Below are 19,089 nucleotides of genomic sequence, written 5' to 3'. Positions count from 1 at the left end.
AGACGACCGGGTCAGAGCATCTCCAGGACTGCAGCTCTTGTGGGATGCTCCCGGTCTGCAGTGGTCAGGACCGACCAGAAGTGGTCCAAGGAAGGAAAACCGGCGACAGGGTCAGACCCGAGGCTCATTGATGCACGTGGGGAGCGAAGAGACAGACAACCATTCACGCTCACATTCACACCTATGAGTCAACAATGAACCTGCATGTCTTTGGACTGTGGGAGGAAACCCACACTAACACAGGGAGAACATGCAAACTCCACACAGAAGGGCCGCCCATCTATAAAACAGGTCTGAAGTATCAAGGTTGAAAGATGTTGGACTACAAATAGTTCCAATGGCATCTAAAAGTAGAAGTGGTAGTATAAGCTTAATCGTGTTACGGTTAAGACTGGGTCCGGGATCCCTGGCTCCAAAAAGTGCGGGAACCCCTGTTGTTAGTGCTTCTACCTTTAAAGTGAAGTATTGTCTTTATCAAGGCTGTGTTTTTTAGGACCGACTTTGATTATATGACATTTTGGACCACATCTCTTCCATCTGTTGTAAAAGTTAAGACCAACAGGAGCAGTTATAATTAGATTTTATGAATAGTTTTTATTACTTTATGGAATAAAAGAACAGACGCTTCCTTTCCAGATGACATGCACACGTCTGTGTGTGAGTCGGTGGCCTGCCTCCCTGCAGGTTGAACCTTTGCTCCGCAGGAACCTGTGCAGGGCAGTTGAGTGTGGACGCTGCCAGATGAGTGTTTGATCAGAGCTTGTTCTGTGTGGGAGTCGGGGCAGGTGTACAGCAGGTGAATGCTGCGGAGTGAAGGAACTGGCCTTCTACCTCCAAGAGGTCAAGGCCCAGTTACGTGTTGGTTAATCTTGTGTGACAAAGAGATTTTCCAAACAGACGGGTTAAAGCATAATAATACAATTTATTCCGAACAATCAATGTTGCATAAGTAAAAATAAAAGAGTTTACAGATATCTGGATCCAGTCTACGTGTCCCTGACAACATACAGTGCATGGGTCAGTTCGCGAAGTCTGAACCCCGAGCTATCCCTGATCCAGCCTATTCATAGTTTACACAATATTAATATTCATGAGTTATGGCACGTGATGTTTCTGCTGCATGTCTTCTTCTTCGTTATCTCCTTCTGGCTCCGTCCTCTCCTTGACCTTGCAAAAGAAAACAGCACCTGCCACCTCCCTTTTCCTCACAATCACTCTATTCATAACAAATCCAACAGTCAGGTTATTGTAAGCATTCTTGTACATAATAAATCCAACAGGAGGCAAAGTATTCTGAAACTGGAATAAATAGAAGTTTATCTTTACCCTGGGAAGAGAGCCGGTGGTGCAGAAGAACACTGCACCTTATAAAACTTTTTTTCCAGTGATATCTGAGCCCAAGTCAACTTAAGATCTTAGAAATAATGATACAGATCAGTGCCAGCATACTTTGTGGTAAAGCTGCAGTGGGTAGAAGTGGAGCAAATATGACCAGAGGTCAGCAAACTGTGTCTCTTCAGCTCCTCTCCAGTGGCTCCCTGGGGTTTTATAAAAACATTAGTAGAAATGAATAACTGTTTTTTTTTTACATTTTCATTTATATTTCTCATTGTTGTAGGTCTATGGTACGACGGAGTATTAGGGCCACATTTAGGGAAAAAAATACATCTGAGATTTCAAGAATAAAGTCATAATATTATAAAGTAATAATTTTACGTGTTATTTTCTTTTTTTTCTCGTAAATTTATGACTTTATTCTCGTAATATTCTGACTTTATTCTGTAAATCTCAGATGTCCCTCAATGTGGCCCTAATACTCTGTAGTACATTGTCTCTTTGGCCCTCACTGCATTAGACTTATATTCTATATACTTAGACTATAAACTGAGTTACCTTCATCACAATGATCACAGATTATTATTTTATTTATTTAGCCTAAAACAGCTCTTTAGATAGTAAAGGTCACTGAACCCTGATCTGACCTCTGACCCCTTCTCTAACTAGAGAGTTTTATGAATCCCCGCGTGACCGCGCAGTAGTAAGCACCGCGTGAGCGCGCACGTACGCTGCGTCGCCCTCTCTGCCTCTCTGTGTGTGCCTGTCTGTCTGTCTGTCTGGTATAAGCAGGCTGAGCCGAGCCGAGCCACCTCCACTCCTCTGACTCACAGTCACACTACAGACAGACAGGTGTGTGGCAGCAGCAGCAGAGAGGACTCCATCTGGATCTATTTTTAATACATTTTTAATATATTTTTATACATATTAAACAGCTCCATCATGCTGTGGACGGCGAGGCAAGTCTGCAGGAGATTCTCCAGCTCCACAGTGAGTACCGATGCGTTCACTGCACCAACAGTGAAGGGGACACTTCAGAGTCTTCCTCATTGATACAAACATATACTGCTGAATAGAGACATGTTGTGCATTGATACAAATGTAGCTGGTGAATAGAGACATGAAGAGGTGCTGCAGCTCTCTCTGCTACATTACAGTGTATATCCTGCACATGCATGTATGTGTGGGTCAGTGCCGGTTTGCCACGTTACTGTCCTGGTCTTCCTCCTCCTCCTCTCTACTGTACATGATGTGGAGGAGTTGCATCAGCATGTGAGCTCCAACACTCTCTGTGCAGCAGCTTAGCTCGGATCCTGCAGGCTGCAGCAGGAGAGCAGCACAATCCAGCCATTCATTCATTCATATTACTGTTGCTTACTGTAGTTGGCTTTGAATGCATCATGTAACAGTCGTGCACTGACACTTGACAGGATCATTCCTGTTCATTCATTTTAACATTCATCAGAAACCTGAAACCTTCCTCGACACATGCTGCTCTTCATGTATGCTGAACCTCTCACTCTCACTCTCTGGGCTGGGCTTTCTGTTTGCTAACAGCTTTACTCACAGCAAAGATTTATTGTTGACTATTGGCCCAGAGGCTATTTTTAAAGCTGCAGCCGGCAGAATGTTTTGGGCATCATTGTGCAAAAAAAAATTCCAGAGTAACCTTTCAGCATTTTGTAATGAGAGACTTCTTAGAGAGACTTCTGCTTCTCCTCATGGCTCTGTTTTCAGGCTTTTAAACATCTAGCCAATCACAGGTTAGTTCAGAGAGAGAGCGTTCCTATTGGCTGAGCTCCGGCTGGTGGGCGATGCTTGGTATTTCCTCAACTTGATCTCAACATGGCTGCGGGCGTCACAAACTTTCTCATTTTACAGCTAAACATTACACTACAAGATAGGGGAGGGGTGTAAGAAAATATCGCGATATAATGTGTATTGATTTTTAATTAATAGTTTATATGCAAAGATTATCTCGGTCAATAATTAATTTAAAGATCAGATTTCTCTCTAGCTGAAGCTACGATACCTGTTTGGTGCAACAGGTCTTTCTGGTTCTGAGACCAGCCAGACAGGGAGTCACTCGTCTCCAGTCACTCGTCTCCAGTCACTCGTCTCCAGTCACTTGTGCGTGGTCGTAGATAAGTTACTGAGCTAACTAGCAAGTAATGAGCGTTGTTGGTGACGTATATGATGCCAGACGAGCGATGTAGTTCACTGAGCGGTTTCACACTAAACTAAATGAAACTACGACAAATTATCTTTTAAATTGATAAACGTCACATGTGTGATTCATGGCGCAACTCAAACAGGATCATTATTTGTCTCGTCGTTGACTAATTTATATATTTTTCCCAAAATAAAGTCCCCTAGTGGTCCACCAAGAGGAGAGGGACTTCTCCTCTCTATATGGGACTACAAGTCAGGATGTCTTCCTCCAGGACAGAGGATGTTGTCTATTAAATAATGGGGGTTGACCTTCCTTTAGAGCAGCACTTTCTTTATATTTAGAGAAACCCCAGAAGATATAGACTCATAAAACCAGACGTGTTTACTGGGAGAGTTGCTGCTGATTACATAGAAGATGATTATGGAGAAACGTGAGGAAGTGACATCATCACATATCCATTGCACCATGAAAAAGAGAAGAGAAGAAAAATACATGTCAAACAAAGAACATCAAACATACATCACTATTGAAGGAAAACAATAATAATCGTACCATATATTATCAGGTCACATGATCACAAGTATATAAAGTTACACATTAAAAACACTGCTTGGTCAATTTACTAACAGCAACTCAAACAACAGGATCAAAATGCCAAGCCGTACATGTCATTGGGACAACGTGTACAGAGATGACTCTGGATGTGAGGAGACAGACAAACGGAGATTTCTCCCGACCCTCTCATCTTTAATATCCAGAGTTTTCCAACGGACATATGAAGAAGAATATGGCTGAATATACTGTATTGGTGACTGCATATTGTTTACAGTAGTGCAATGTGCAAAGTGTCCCTTTAAGAGTGTCTGTGGCCCCTCTGGCCCCCCGGAGCTAAAGGCATTCTCCTGCAGTTGCCGGCTGTTCAGATTTGTCAATATTTGGGTTTTCCATCACCGGTTCCACGACATCTATGAAACTAACAAGCTGAGGAGAGAATGCTGAAAGTCTTCTACTGAGTAAAAGCTCTCTGATCACACAGAGACATCAGAGTCAATAACACAAACTGCTGCAGGAACCTCCAGCGTTCTCCAGAACTGCAGATTTACTCTGGGTACAGCTCTAACTAACTAACGTGTTTGTGTGTTTGCTCTCCTTCCAGAACTATTACCAGAATAAGCTGAAACTAGCTATAATTGGCCAGAGCGTGTTTGGCCAGGAGGTGTACAGCAGCCTGAGGAAGCAGGGCCACAAGGTGGTGGGGGTGTTCACGGTGCCCGACAAGGACGGCAAGGCCGACCCGCTGGGTGAGTTCACTCCCGTCTCTCTCTCACCTTTCTGTGCACATTTACTGTCTCCCAGGTCCTTCACTGAGCTGTTGGGTTGAGGAGGGTTTATTGCTTCAGTTCGGTTCAGTTGGTGTCATTTGACCTTTGAACTGTGGTTCTTTCTAGTAGATTTGAAAATGTTACAGGAAACAGCATAAAATATCAGGTTTTCTGAGTATAAGGGAATAAACGTTGGCCTCTCATACCAACAGTTACTCGTGTTTGGAAAGCAGAGCAGAACAAACGTCAGTCTGAACTCATGGCCACGTGGACGAGGCAGAACAAGATGTAAACACAGCAGTGACATATTATCACCTCATAGAGTCTCTTCTTTTAGCTCTGTTTTGGTCTCCACCAACTCCTGAGAAAAATATCTTAAGCCAACATTTAGTCCATTTTAATTGAACTCTGGTGCGGTTCGTTTGGGCGGTTGTGAACGCAGTAATTGAACTCTGGTGAAGACTGAGGTGAACTTCTGCAGAAGTCCGATGTTAGCTAGTCATCTGGGCCGTAGAGAACATCTAGAATATGCTAAATAAAGTCCACAAACATAGTGATGTTTATAAAATCATCAACTATAGGAGAAGGGATTCGATTCAACAGCATCAAAGTCTGTGATTCTCTGCATAGAAGCGGCAGCTCTCGAGACCAAAAAGATAAATTCGCTCCTTCCTACACGGCCCTCAGCTAATGTCTTCTTTATTTGGTCCGCTTTGCATCGTGAAACCGAACCAGACTAATTAGAAAACTAACCAAAAGGGAACTCTGATTCGGACCGGCCAAACTAGATTAAGGTTTGCATTCATTCACTCCAGATCTCAAAGATGGTCTCGATGGACCAACGAGTCAAAGCTGGAATTACAGGTCTGCTATGACTGACTGATGGGAGCGGTTTGTCTGCAGCTGTAGACCTGGATAAGGACCAACATAGAGGAGGCCTGCAGCAGCGGAGGCAGAATCCTGTACCAACAGGCCACAAACAAGCCACAAACAGACCACAAACAGACCACAAACAGGCCACAAACAGACCACAAACAGGCCACAAACAGGCCACAAACAGGCCACAAACAGACCACAAACAGGCCACAAACAGGCCACAAACAGGCCACAAACAGGCCACAAACAGGCCACAAACAGACCACAAACAGACCACAAACAGGCCACAAACAGACCACAAACAGACCACAAACAGACCACCAACAGGCCACCAACAGGCCACAAACAGACCACAAACAGACCACAAACAGACCACAAACAGACCACAAACAGACCACAAACAGGCCACCAACAGGCCACAAACAGGCCACAAACAGACCACAAACAGACCACCAACAGGCCACAAACAGGCCACCAACAGGCCACAAACAGACCACAAACAGACCACAAACAGGCCACAAACAAGCTCATTGACTGGGTCAGAACTCAATATTTAATAGTCTATATAGAAAATACACACCTAGATTTTACAACATATTTCTGTCTCTGGTTCACTTCTAATTACACGATGAGAAATAACAGAGAAATGCTACAAATGTTTTGGTTTGTACACAAATCTAATGAGTCAGATAATCCTGGATGTGACGGCCTGACGGTGATCCGGGTCTCCTGCGGGTCGTCATCATCAGAGGCCCGTTCTGTGTCTGAGGTAGAGGCGTGTTGACTCTGCAGTGCTCCCTGGACAAAGACAGGCTTTTATCCTGCGTTAGCCGCGGGAGATTGGCTCCATTGTCTGCGTGGGGCGGGGTGGGGGGAGGCCCAGCGTGGCCCGGAGATGCAGCTCCGAGGTGAAAAGTCCACAATCAGACCTCATACCTCTTTGATATGATGCAATGTTTCCAGGAAGCAGCATCACCGTCAGCTAGCAGCTGCCTCTTGACCTCAGCCTGTCATCCTCCTTCACGCTGAGTAATAAACACATTCCTGCCTCCTCAACAACAAGTGGAGGGAAGTCAATACAGGAAAGATACTGTGATAATTCATAATGCACATTTAGTCCCCATAGGAGACATTTCATTGTAGTGAGACCTCGCTGTATAAAATGACCTGTGGTGACCTCTAGGATAACCACAGCCTCAGGACTGACTCCTGACAGTAGATTTAAATATCGAACACATACTTATTAGAGTTTTTAAACTCTCAAATATTAGTATCGGCCTCAAAAATCCAGTATCTCCTCTAAGAATGTAGGAGAAAAATGTACAAACTGTTGCACTTGGGGGTTAAGGCCCGATCACAAACCCTAACATCCCCGATCCACTTCATTTCTGTCTCCTCTTCTCTTCCAGCGGTGGCGGCGGAGAAGGACGGGACGCCGGTGTTCAAGTTCCCCCGGTGGCGTGTCAAGGGGAAGCCCATCCCGGAGGTGGTGGACGCCTACAAGGCGGTCGGCGCCGAGCTCAACGTCATGCCCTTCTGCTCCCAGTTCATCCCCATGAACGTCATCGACGACCCCAAGCACGGCTCCATCATCTACCACCCCTCCATCCTGCCGCTGCACAGAGGAGCCTCCGCCATCAACTGGTGAGGAAGAGGAGGGGAGGGGTTGATAAAATGTCTTTGATACCAGAGGGATCTTGGCAAGTAATACTCTGATGGGACGTGCACTGACGGGTAACAAAGGGGTTAACGTCACTCACTTTGGCTCACTGCCCGCGTGGATCCACGGTAGTAAAGGAATGACAACAGTGACGTCCACGTTCCTCTCAGTAATAATAGATAACACATAAAGCTAGGGATTATAAAAGAGACAGTTTCTGCAGCGTGTGAGCAGACGGTGGCAGCTCGCCAAAAGAAACGACCGGCTTTCTGTGTTAACTGACAACTGCAGAGGAGGAGAGACCTGCAGCGGTAGCTGTCAGTCAGTCAGTCAGGGAAACATGAGGTGGTAATTCATACCGTAATGATTGCAGCTCTTTAACAGAATGAATGAATGACAATCTTATTATTGTGTCATGCATATTAGTATGATCAGCTCACATGAGCTTACAAGACACCGTAAATCTGCAAATATATAGAAACAGCTGAAGCATCTTTGATGAACTCATCTTCAGATCATCATCAGTCTGGAAATATTCTTTTCTTTTAGTCGGAGTGACCACAGTGTTGACGTCAGAAGGATGCACCTCCGCTGTAACATTAACTTTAAATGTGAACATTAACAGAGAACGGTCCGGTAAACTGCGTCTCTCGTCGTTGTTCAGAAGTTCAGATGAAGTGACGACCTGAAGGTCAAAACTATACTGACTATACTGCAGCTCCCAAGCGTACTCCTGTTATACCATCCATGGTTTTATCCATCATCAGTTTACTCTAAAATGTGATGTGTGTTAAGGGAATGATTATGATAATTATTTAACTTATTATTTATCTTTATCTACGTTGAGTGACAGCCCCCTCATTTGCATAATGAGGTAGAAATACATTTAAAAAATGTGCAAAGAAATGTATAAAGAAAGAAATACATTTGGGGAAATAAATAAGGGGCGAAATGCAAAGGGAAAATTGTGCATAAATAAATAAATTCATAAATAAATACATTCAAAAATATATATAAAATAAATTACAAAAATAAATAAATAAAAAAACAATGCAAAATAAATAAATTAAAAATGAATGCAAAAAAATAAATATATTTAAAAATGTATACAAATAACTACATGAAGAAATAAAACAGAATAGTAAATAAGTAAGGGAATTAATACAAAGATAAGTAAATGAATAAATAACGAGGCAAATTAAAACAGAAATATCAATTTATGTCACATTTTATCGATTTAATTAGTGGCTACATTTATATTTAATATAAATATATAATATAAAATATTTAATATAAAATAAATAATTAATCAGAAGAGTAAATGAATCGGGCGCCTGTGTTAGCTCAGTTGGTAGAGCGGGCGTCCATGTATCAAGGCTTGGTCCTGACCGCGGCGGCCCGGGATCGAATCCGGCCTGTGGCCCTTTCCGCATCCACTCTCTCTCTCCCCCCTTTCAAGACTCTATCCACTGTCCTCAATAAAAATGGAAAAAATGCCCCCAAAAAAATAACTTTAAAAAAAAAAAAAGAAGAGTAAATGAATTAGTGAATTAATACAAAGATAAATAAATAAAGAAGCAAATTAAAAATTAAAACAGAAATATCAATGCATGTCACATCAATTAATTTACTTTATTTTTAATAATATTTTTGCTACATTTAATGGCATATTTATTCATTCATTTATTTATTTATTTATTTATTTATTTATGTAGTCATTTATTTATTTATTTTTGATTTTGGCAGGTTCCGTCCTCATACATGTGTGGCTACAGTGGCCGGTGTTGTAGGTTTCTGTAGGCTCCTGTAGGTTCTTCAGAACAACTAAAAGGCTAAAGGTTCACCCGGCCTCCTTCAGCAGCCCTTCGTCCTCTGTGTTCTCCAGGTCAGGCTGGAGGTAGAGGGTTGGCTGCTATCTGTTTGTGCAGCAGGAGGTTTAAACCAGTTCTGTCTGACTCTGACGTCCTGGCCGGTTGTTCTTATCTCTCCCTCCTGCTAGTCCGTCTGTTCTCCACCCTTTACTATCGCTCCGTTTCTGTTATCACCGGGTGTCAATGAATAGCTTCCGTTTATATTCAACTGTTAAAAACACAACTTTTCTAAATGTCACTATTTTAATAAAAGTAAATAAAGTCATTGATAATCAGAGGGAATAGTGGGACATCTTGGGAAATAGATTTATTTTTTCTATCCCAGAGTTAGATGAGGAGATGGGAGGGGAGGAGACAGCTAGCATAGGATTTCTGTCCCTTTGTGATGTCACAAATATACAATATTTAGACCGTTACACGGTTTTAAACGTAAACATTCTAAATGTGTCCCAGTTTATTTCCTGTTGCAGTGTATGTGATTAACATCAGCTGACAGGAAGTAAACATGGACCCAAACTGTTGCCTAGCAACACAATTCACTAAAACGGAGCGTTTCAGACAGAGAGGGTGAATACAGGTATATTCAGACAGACAGTATGAGGAAAATAAAGTTTTTTTTGAACATTGCAGCATGTAAACATGTTCTAGTAGAAACACAAAATACAAGAATGAACCTGACAATGAGCACGATACAGGACCTTTAAAGGCTCCATCCATCCAGTTTCTAAACTGATGCTTATCCTTTTTATGGTCGTGGGGGCCTGGAGAGCTATCCCATCATGCATTGGGAGAGAGCCAGGGTGCACCATGGACCGGTCACTTGTCTGTTACAATGCTAACACCATTTGCAGACATAATGGAAAAGTAATTTGAGTCTTACTACACAATATAATTAGAGCAGAGATATCTTAAATTTATATTTTGACTTAGCTATCTATAATTATGAATCCAGTCAAACTAATATATTCTAAATTCTCTTGCCATAAGCCTTAATAAAGTTCTGGATTATATAAATGAACCGACGGTAGACGGCTTGTTGGTCTCACCAACAGTCTCGTTCCCTCCTGTAGCAATCAGCTGTTATCTTCTCTTTATCTGAACCTGCTCCATGTGGTCAGCTTTATGGTTCTACTGTATATCTTATATCTTAAGTGTGTTATGGCACCGCTCCAAGGTTGGCTTATTTCTCTGTGTGTGTGTGTGTGTGTGTGTGTGACACCAGGACCCTGATCCACGGCGATAAGAAAGCCGGATTCTCAGTGTTCTGGGCCGACGACGGGCTGGACACCGGACCCATCCTGCTGCAGAAGGAGTGTCCTGTGGAGCCCAACGACACCGTGGACACGCTCTACAACCGCTTCCTCTTCCCAGAGGGCATCAAGGCCATGGTAACCACCCGGGAGTTCATATTACTCCTTTTGATCACATAAGGAGTTTAATCCAGCATGCATTTATACACAACCTTTTTCACATTGAGTGGAGACATGTTTTCAGACTGAGGTGTCCCCCTCCCCTCCTACTGTTCCCCGATGCAGGTGAAGTCGGTGCAGCTCATTGCTGATGGAAAGGCCCCCAGAATCCCCCAGTCAGAGGAAGGAGCGACTTACGAAGGCATTCAGAAGAAGTCCAACGCCAAGGTGAGAGGCGTCACTCCCAGGCAGCGGCCCAAAGTCAGATCCTTTATCATGTGATATGAATAAGCTGTGGCACTCCGTCGTTCATTCAGGCTGGAGGAGCACCGACTGGGCCTTAAAGGGGCTCCTGCATTTCCTCCTGATATTCAGACCCTGTCTTGTACGTTGGCTCTTTTAGAGGAGTACTGTCGGTATTTCAATAAGTATTACTGGTGCACAGTTTTAAAGAGTAACTTAAAGGGATAGTTCAGATGTATCTCAGTGTGGTTGTAAGAGGTCCTTCTCCATAGTCAGTGTATTACCTACAGTAGATGGAGTTTGGAGAAACAGACAGGAGTAGCAGCACGGGAGCAAAGCGATGTACTGCTGTAGGCACCTAAAAAAAATTAATATCAGTTTAAGTGTATGCTATATTTAGAATATGTTCACCTCTTTACCTCGCCGTCAGACAGCCCTTTCTGTTAGGAACTGAAGCCTTCATCTCTGTTCTCTTAAAAGCCACCAGACTCCATTAACAAAACAGTCATTTTAACTCGAAGAACATAGGAGTTGCTGGTCTACCGCTGCCTCTCACAGTTTGTTTGTGTTATTGTGTGACTTTGTTAGTCCAAAAAAGTCATAAAAAAGTCATAATATAGTATGTGTAAAAAAGTAAAAAAAGAAAATAGTCATATAGTATTCGGAAAAAAGTAAAAAAATAAATAATATTATAGTATGTAGAAAAAAGTAAAAAATAAATTTAAAAAGTCATAATATGGTATGTGTAAAAAAAAAAAATTAAAAAGAAAGTCATAATATATTATATTGAAAAAAGTAAAAAATTCATATTATAGTATGTGGACATTTTTTTTAAAAAGATTGTCGTAGTATAATATGTAGAAGAAAGGAAAAAAAATTAAAAAGTCATAATATAGTATGTGGAAAAAAGTAAAAAAAAAAAAAAAAGTTATAATATAGTATATCAAATAGTTTTTTTTTAAAAGATAGTATGTCGTAAAACGTCCTGGTTTAGTATAGTAATGTTCTAAATATAGCGTACACTTGATGTAGATTGTGTTCAGGTGTCTACAACATGTTTTGCTCCATTGCTTTGCTCCTGCACCTAACAACCTTTTTTTTTTAATCTCTTTTCACTCTGTTATATCAGCAAAGACTGATGGAAAACACACACAGAGGTTCTGTAGCAGCTTCTGCAGCTGACTGTCACCGGGTACTGACGCTTTAGCACAGCTGAAATGCATCTGGTGGAGACAGTTAAGAGGGACACTGTAGCTGTAAGGGGGGGGGGTTGTGAGTGGTCGTTGGGTAACCGTGAAGACGGGTTTGAATGCATGTGGTCAAACTAAAATTAGGTGTTAAATCACTCTTTAAATAATAAGTTTTTAATGAAATGTGTTGTTTTTTACATAGAGAAACAGCTGCTCAGTTCAACCACACCTTAATTCAGACGATAGTGTGGAAATCTACTGTTAACCGACATGTTGCTCAGGGCCAGTCCTGTAAGCCTGAGTGGTCGTGGTTTATCTGACAGGAGGAAAGTCAGAGGAGGGGCTGATCTTGGCTGCTCTCTGATTTGCCACTCGGAGCCACGTTGCTGGCATGTTGGGTCTGGTTGTCTGGTCTATTCTTAGAGCTCTCCAGCATCATTTCTTTTCCACGTGTCGCTCAGCTAGTGGCGGCCAGCTGTTGGGCTTCCCTCTCATTCTCAGAAATGAAGGTGACCTGGTTGTTCTGGAGAAATGAACCCGGCACCGTGAGCAATGTCTTTCTGTCCCTCAGGTCAACCTGGCCCAACCGGCTGAGGCCATCCACAACTGGATCCGCGGCCATGACAAAGTCCCCGGTGCCTCCGCCGTCATTGGTGGTCAGGTGTGTTTCCTGGAACACACACACACACACACACACACACACACACACACACACACTGTCTATTGTTGAGGTCAGACGGAGGTCAGAGTTGGATGGCTGATAGAGATCCTAAATACCTGTTTTTAACTGCCTCTCTGTCTGTTCTTCCTCAGGTCGTGACCCTGTACGGCTCGTCCATGCTGGGGGGGTCGGTACCGGCTGGTCAGCCCCTGGAGATGGAAGGGGCGTCCCAGCCCGGCCTGGTCACCAAGAACGGCCTCGTGCTGTACGGAACCGACGGGAAAGCTGTGAGTCTCTCTGTCGTCTGTTCTGCTACAAAACAAATATTCAGAGCAAACAGACGTTGAGCTGTTGGCCGTCCGTCTGCTGCACTCAGATACAGCAGGTTTAACGCTGCCAGCTGGAGTCCCTGTGTTTGATCCGCTCTGTGTTTGATCCGTTGTGTGTTCGGTCCTCAGCTCCTGGTGAAGAACCTGCAGTTTGAAGATGGGAAGATGATCCCTGCCTCTAAATACTTCTCCTCTGGTGAAAGCTCCAGCGTGGAGCTGACTGATGATGAGAAGAAGATGGCGGAGGAGATCAGGGTTAGTTACTGTTAGTGGACGGTGTTGATCTGATTGTGGGCCGTGCAGGACGTTGTTCACCTCAACCTTCTTTTAACCTGGTGTTTGACCCGAGAGACTGTTGCTGATTGAGAATGCTTTGATTCATCCCAGAACATCTGGAAGGGCATCCTCAGCAACGTCCCAGCCGTCGAGGACGCCACGGACTTCTTCAAGTCCGGAGCCGCCTCCATGGATGTGGTCAGGTGAGGGACAGATCGGTCAGAAGAGATTCACCTGTTACTTTGACCAGAGTTAGTCAGTTAAAGTCATAAAGTCACATCTGAGATCCAACCATATCTCACTGTACGTCACCATCTTTTGAAATCCAACAAACGGCAACACCAGAACCAAAATAAACGTATAATATCCTCAGTATAACGATGTAATTAATCGCCTTTCATCTTAAAAAAAGTCAGACAAACACCGAGCAGCGGCGAAGTGCGGCCTGCGGCGTTGTGTGGCCTGCGGCGAGCTGCCATGCAATGTCTATGAAAAGTTCCACCGTAGTGCAGCCAAGAAGTTTAACTATAAAAGTTTAACTATTACCGGGTGAAGTGCAGCCAGAGAATACCCAATCACTAAACAGATCCTGTGACTCTTGTCACATGGTGACCACGTTGTTTTCTTCCCGCCTGAAACGCGAATGAATACGGTGAAGCCTCACTTCGCCGCTGTCTGGTGTGAATTGGGCGTAAAAGCGCTGATGAAACGCTGATGTCGTCTCCATCTCTTGAGGCAGGCTGGTGGAGGAGGTGAAGCAGAAGTGCGCCGGCGTCCAGCTGCAGAGCGAGGACGTGTACATGGCCACCACCTTCCAGGACTTCATCCAGATGTTCGTCCGCAAGCTGCGAGGGGAGGACCAGGAGGAGGAGCAGGTCATCGACTATGTGAGTCTCAGATCGTCTCTAGATTTTTCATCACACATTATATTTTAAGATGTTTAAAGGTCGGTGTTTGTGGTTGATTTGTGATTGTTGTACTGTTCCTGTTGTTTTGTATCCAGGCAACCAAAGAAGTGAACAACATGACGGTGAAGATGCCCAACCAGTGTTTCATCAACGGCCAGTTTGAGGACGCAGAAAATGGCAAAACCTACGACACCATCAACCCTGCCGACGGATCGGTGAGTCACACATGAACATGCTGTCGTATGAATCACAAGGTTTTGTTCTCGTATTAGTTATCAGACCGTCCCGTCCTCCACCAGGTGATCTGTAAGGTGTCCTTCTGCTCGGTGGGGGATGTGGACCGGGCCGTGGCCGCCGCCAAAGAAGCTTTTTATAACGGACCCTGGGGCAGGATGAACCCCAGAGACAGAGGGAGTCTGCTGTACAGGTGAGTAGCTTCACCTAGAGGACGACGGGGGGACTACATGATCAGAACAAAACACTCAGGTCCAGATTCACCAAGACTGGAAACACACTGACAAACTACGACGGATATTAAGGCCACATTGAGGGAAACAAATTTTTTTCCAGAATAAAGTCGTAATATTACGAGAATAAAGTCATAACTATTTTTAACCTGTTCTCCAGTCATAAGTCTCACTTGCCTCTCAGGGCTTCCGTACTTATCCGACATTTAAACCCCCCCCTCGGACTCTGTCTCCTCTGACCTCCTCCTTCCTCCCTCCAGAGTTGCAGACCTGATGGAGGAGCACCAGGAGGAGCTGGCCACCATTGAGTCCATCGACTCGGGAGCCGTGTACACGCTGGCCCTCAAGACGCACGTCGGCATGTCCATCCAGACCTTCAGATACTTCGCCGGCTGGTGTGACAAGATCCACGTAGGTTAACACACACACACACACACCAGGTTTATAGAAGCTCAACACTGACTATGACACCGGAGTCTCATGTGGTTTCTCTGCTGCAGGGTAAGACCATCCCCATCAACCAAGCCAGACCCAACCGCAACCTGACCTTCACCAGGAGAGAGCCTCTGGGGTAAACGCTCTGAACTCAACGCTGCTTTATATCTGAACATTTACTGAGAGTGTTTTACTGAGTGCTGTGTGTGTTCTTTCTGTGTCAGTGTGTGTGCCATCATCATCCCGTGGAACTATCCTCTCATGATGCTGGCGTGGAAGAGCGCCGCCTGCCTCGCAGCGGGGAACACGCTCGTTCTTAAACCCGCACAGGTGAACTACACCGAACACACACTCTCCTTATATATCGTACTAAAATAACAGCTTGGTGATGCTTCTTCAGCGGAATATTCTGGACCGAGTGACAGATATTCTTTCCTATATCTACAGGTCACTCCGTTGACGGCGCTGAAGTTTGCTGAGCTGTCGGTGAAAGCCGGCATTCCTAAAGGAGTCATCAACATTTTGCCAGGCTCAGGTAACGAACACATGAAGAAATACAGGATCCACACAGACTTTACATTTTTTATATTGCACATATTGCATTGATTGAAGTATTGCACTTGTTTATTGCACTTTTTGTGAGAGAGAGAGTCGTATGAGTTATCTGTTTAACAGTCTGATGGCCTGGGGAAACTGTTTCTCAGTCTGCTGGTGTGAATCCTGCACAGTTATTTTACAAGAAACAAAAAGATCGAGATGGAAGTCGTTCTTATTTTTAAACGTGCGTCAATTTCAAAGACAAAAATATTTGGTGTGCAAAGGCCTCCAACTTTATACGCAGTCGGTTTGAGTCTTTTTATGGGATTTGTTGACAATAGGAGGATCTACAGTAACGTCACCCTGATACAGCCAACCTTAGATACCTAAGATACCTTAGACACCGTACACTGTGTTCTCCTCTGGGACGCATCATGTTGACGGAGACAGAAAAGGAAACACTGAAGCAGAGTAAGAAACTCCTAACATCATTCTTCTGCCTCGGTTCTCTCCTCCAGGTGGGATGGTGGGACAGCGTTTGTCCGACCACCCGGACATCCGTAAGCTGGGCTTCACCGGCTCCACGCCTATCGGCAAACAGATCATGAAGAGGTATGACCCGACACACTCACTGCTCGGCTGATGTAACCGTTGTAGAACATGTTTAACTGTGACTTCCTGTTGCAGCTGTGCGCTCAGTAACCTGAAGAAGGTTTCTCTGGAGCTGGGAGGGAAGTCGCCTCTCATCATCTTCAGCGACTGCGACATGGACAAGGCTGTTCGCATGGTGAGAGAGGGAGGGAGAGGGGGAGCATACTGGAGGAAAGACTTGTACCTTCATTTAATGCATTTATGGTATCATGCTCTTGACTCTGTATCTGTGTTTGTGTGTCTGCTGCTCCTCAGGGGATGAGCTCTGTGTACTTCAACAAGGGGGAGAACTGCATCGCTGCCGGGCGTCTGTTTGTGGAGGAGTCCATCCACGATGAGTTCATCAACCGAGTGGTGAGTGAGCCCAAAACACTGACGCAGCCCTCCTTTAATTTATAACAAAAACAGCATCATTAAGCCTCCATTTCTCTCCCCGTTCCCCTCTGAGGTGGAGGAGCTGAAGAAGATGAAGGTGGGAGACCCACTGGATCGCTCCACGGACCACGGCCCGCAGAACCACAAAGCCCACATGGACAAGCTGCTGGAGTACTGCGAGGTCGGACTGAAGGAGGGAGCTACGCTGGTGTACGGAGGCAGACAGGTGGACAGGCCAGGTACGATAAACACACCGAGGCACAACTGGCTGCTACACCTGATGACCAGCAGCAGCCTGTCTGGAGCTGAAGGGACTCGTCAGAAGCTTTAGCATCAATGTTTGCATTAGATAATCATCAATATGTCCATTTTCCTTCAGGTTATTTCATGGAGCCCACCGTGTTCACTGACGTGGAGGACCACATGTTCATCGCCAAAGAGGAGTCCTTCGGCCCCGTCATGGTGGTGTCCAAGTTCAAAAACGGGTGAGTCATGAAGTAAAAGTTATCTCGCTGGAGCTGCTGCAGCAGCACTGGAGAGCAATTTGAGTCGCTAACCGGTGTCGTCTCTTCCAAACCACAGCGACGTGGACGGCGTGCTGCAGAGAGCCAACGACACGGAGTACGGCCTGGCGTCGGGCGTGTTCACCCGCGACATCAACAAGGCCATGTACGTGAGCGAGCGGCTGGACGCTGGAACGGTGTTTGTCAACACCTACAACAAGACCGACGTGGCTTCACCTTTTGGAGGCTTCAAACAGTCCGGCTTCGGCAAAGACCTCGGTGAGTAGAGACACGTGGAACCGACATGAAGGTCATCGCATGGATAGGTCGTTTAGCAGAAAGTTGTGTTTTAGTGTTTTTAATTTTCTTACTTTGATTGAACATTTGTACAGTCATTGATATATTGATTGAGATAAAGGGGAACCTGCTGATTTTACACATAAAGGCCAGTTCACTAGTTGTAAGAATTCCAACTCAACTTATAGAAACAGTTGTTTAATTTCTGAAGCGTTAACAACTCGGTCCAGTGAATGATGTTGTGTTGTTGTTGTTGGTCCACAGGAGAGGACGCTCTCTTGGAATACCTCAAGACCAAAGCAGTGACTGTGGAGTACTGAGACTCTGCGAACGAACTCTGACCCACATCTGAATAGGAAGGGACTCCTGTCTGTCTGCTTCAGTCAGACATCCAGCTTCAGTCAGACATCCAGCTTCAGTCAGACATCCAGCTTCAGTCAGACATCCAGCTCCATTCAGCTCTGCTTCTGGACAGTGTGTGTGTGTGTGTGAGTGTGTGAATGTGTGAGTGTGTGAGTGGAGTGTGTACTGGATGAATGAGAGGAGAGCCACAGTTTGGAAAACGTGCCTGACTTTCTTCGTTAAAAACAAACCTTCACATCATGAACTCGTACGTGTTTGATACCCGTCTGTGTGTATCTACACATAAAACCCAGAGTCGGACGCCGGATGAGAGCCGAGCTGGTTCCCACTAGTTTCACCGTTTCAAGGTTAGCAACCAGTTCTCCAGAGTATTATTATTATTATTATGTGAGACTACTGGTGTATTTCCAGGGTGAAGAATGAACGTTCACACTCACATCAAAACAAACAGGTAGCAGTGAAAGAAGGGATCGTTGACTCTGTTTTATTCTAATTGATTAAAGTCTTAACGAGGAGCGACTTCACCACCGCCAAAAGCAAGTTGGTAAATACTTTTAGAATCCTACTTATAAGTAAGACTTTTCTTCAGACAGACTTGAAACTTGGTTCCGACAGGTAATCCATTACAGTTCACATTAAGTCACTCTACGACTGTCAATCCATTCAATATTTAATTAATCGCACATTTTTTATCTGTTCAAAATGTACCTTAAAGGGAAATGTCAAGTATTTAATACTCAATAATGCTTTGCAAATGTATGTTTATATTTATTATTGTAAATCAATTAACAACACAAATCAATGACAGATATTGATCCAGAAATCCTCACAGGTACTGCATTTAGCATAAAACAATATGCTCCAATGATAACATGGCAAACTGCAGCCCAACAGGCAACAACAGCTGTCAGTGTGTCAGTGTGCTGACGCGTTATCGCATTGAAAGCCCTAATTTTTGGTTATTAAAATGTTTTAATTAATAAAGTGATTGGCACGCAGCTGTGACATCTGATATTTGACATTTAGCTGCTTCATAGCATCACGTTCACAAGCTGTCATGAGGAAACCAACGCCACTTTAGTCGTTCGTTGCATTAAAATGGTTGCAAGAAAGATTTTTCAGAGCAGATACTGCTCGCAGCTTTTAACATTACCACATGATAACAATGTCACTTTCGTTACAACGGAGTATTAGGACCACATTGAGGG

The 19,089-nt window shown here is 44.3% G+C and overlaps 1 protein-coding gene across 1 annotated transcript; it reads left to right on the top strand.

Annotated features, from left to right (window-relative positions):
- Positions 1-2,141: 2,141 nt before the first annotated feature.
- Positions 2,142-18,879, top strand: aldh1l2 (aldehyde dehydrogenase 1 family, member L2). Its single transcript, XM_074625343.1, has 23 exons — positions 2,142-2,325; positions 4,665-4,809; positions 7,116-7,350; positions 10,460-10,625; positions 10,773-10,874; positions 12,651-12,740; positions 12,893-13,027; positions 13,199-13,324; positions 13,457-13,548; positions 14,085-14,232; positions 14,349-14,468; positions 14,553-14,680; positions 14,981-15,131; positions 15,221-15,291; positions 15,380-15,485; positions 15,603-15,690; positions 16,211-16,304; positions 16,380-16,479; positions 16,599-16,697; positions 16,792-16,957; positions 17,098-17,203; positions 17,301-17,500; positions 17,783-18,879. Exons 1-23 carry the CDS (start codon positions 2,278-2,280, stop codon positions 17,836-17,838), a joined length of 2,772 nt encoding a protein of 923 aa, XP_074481444.1. The 5' UTR covers positions 2,142-2,277; the 3' UTR covers positions 17,839-18,879.
- Positions 18,880-19,089: the final 210 nt, after the last annotated feature.

This window comes from Sebastes fasciatus, chromosome 23 (assembly GCF_043250625.1).
Source record: "Sebastes fasciatus isolate fSebFas1 chromosome 23, fSebFas1.pri, whole genome shotgun sequence".
NCBI lineage: Eukaryota > Metazoa > Chordata > Actinopteri > Perciformes > Sebastidae > Sebastes > Sebastes fasciatus.
The sequence above is the reverse complement of the archived record's forward strand: the minus strand, read 5'-3'. Positions and strand labels throughout refer to the sequence as shown.

Excerpts from the sequence above, each read along its gene's own strand:
- aldh1l2 (XM_074625343.1), top strand. The coding sequence starts at position 2,278 with ATGCTGTGGACGGCGAGGCAAGTCTGCAGGAGATTCTCCAGCTCCACA. Across the intron at positions 7,351-10,459 it reads GGAGCCTCCGCCATCAACTG|GACCCTGATCCACGGCGATA; the intron begins GTGAGGAAGAGG and ends GTGTGACACCAG. Across the intron at positions 16,958-17,097 it reads CAGACAGGTGGACAGGCCAG|GTTATTTCATGGAGCCCACC; the intron begins GTACGATAAACA and ends ATTTTCCTTCAG.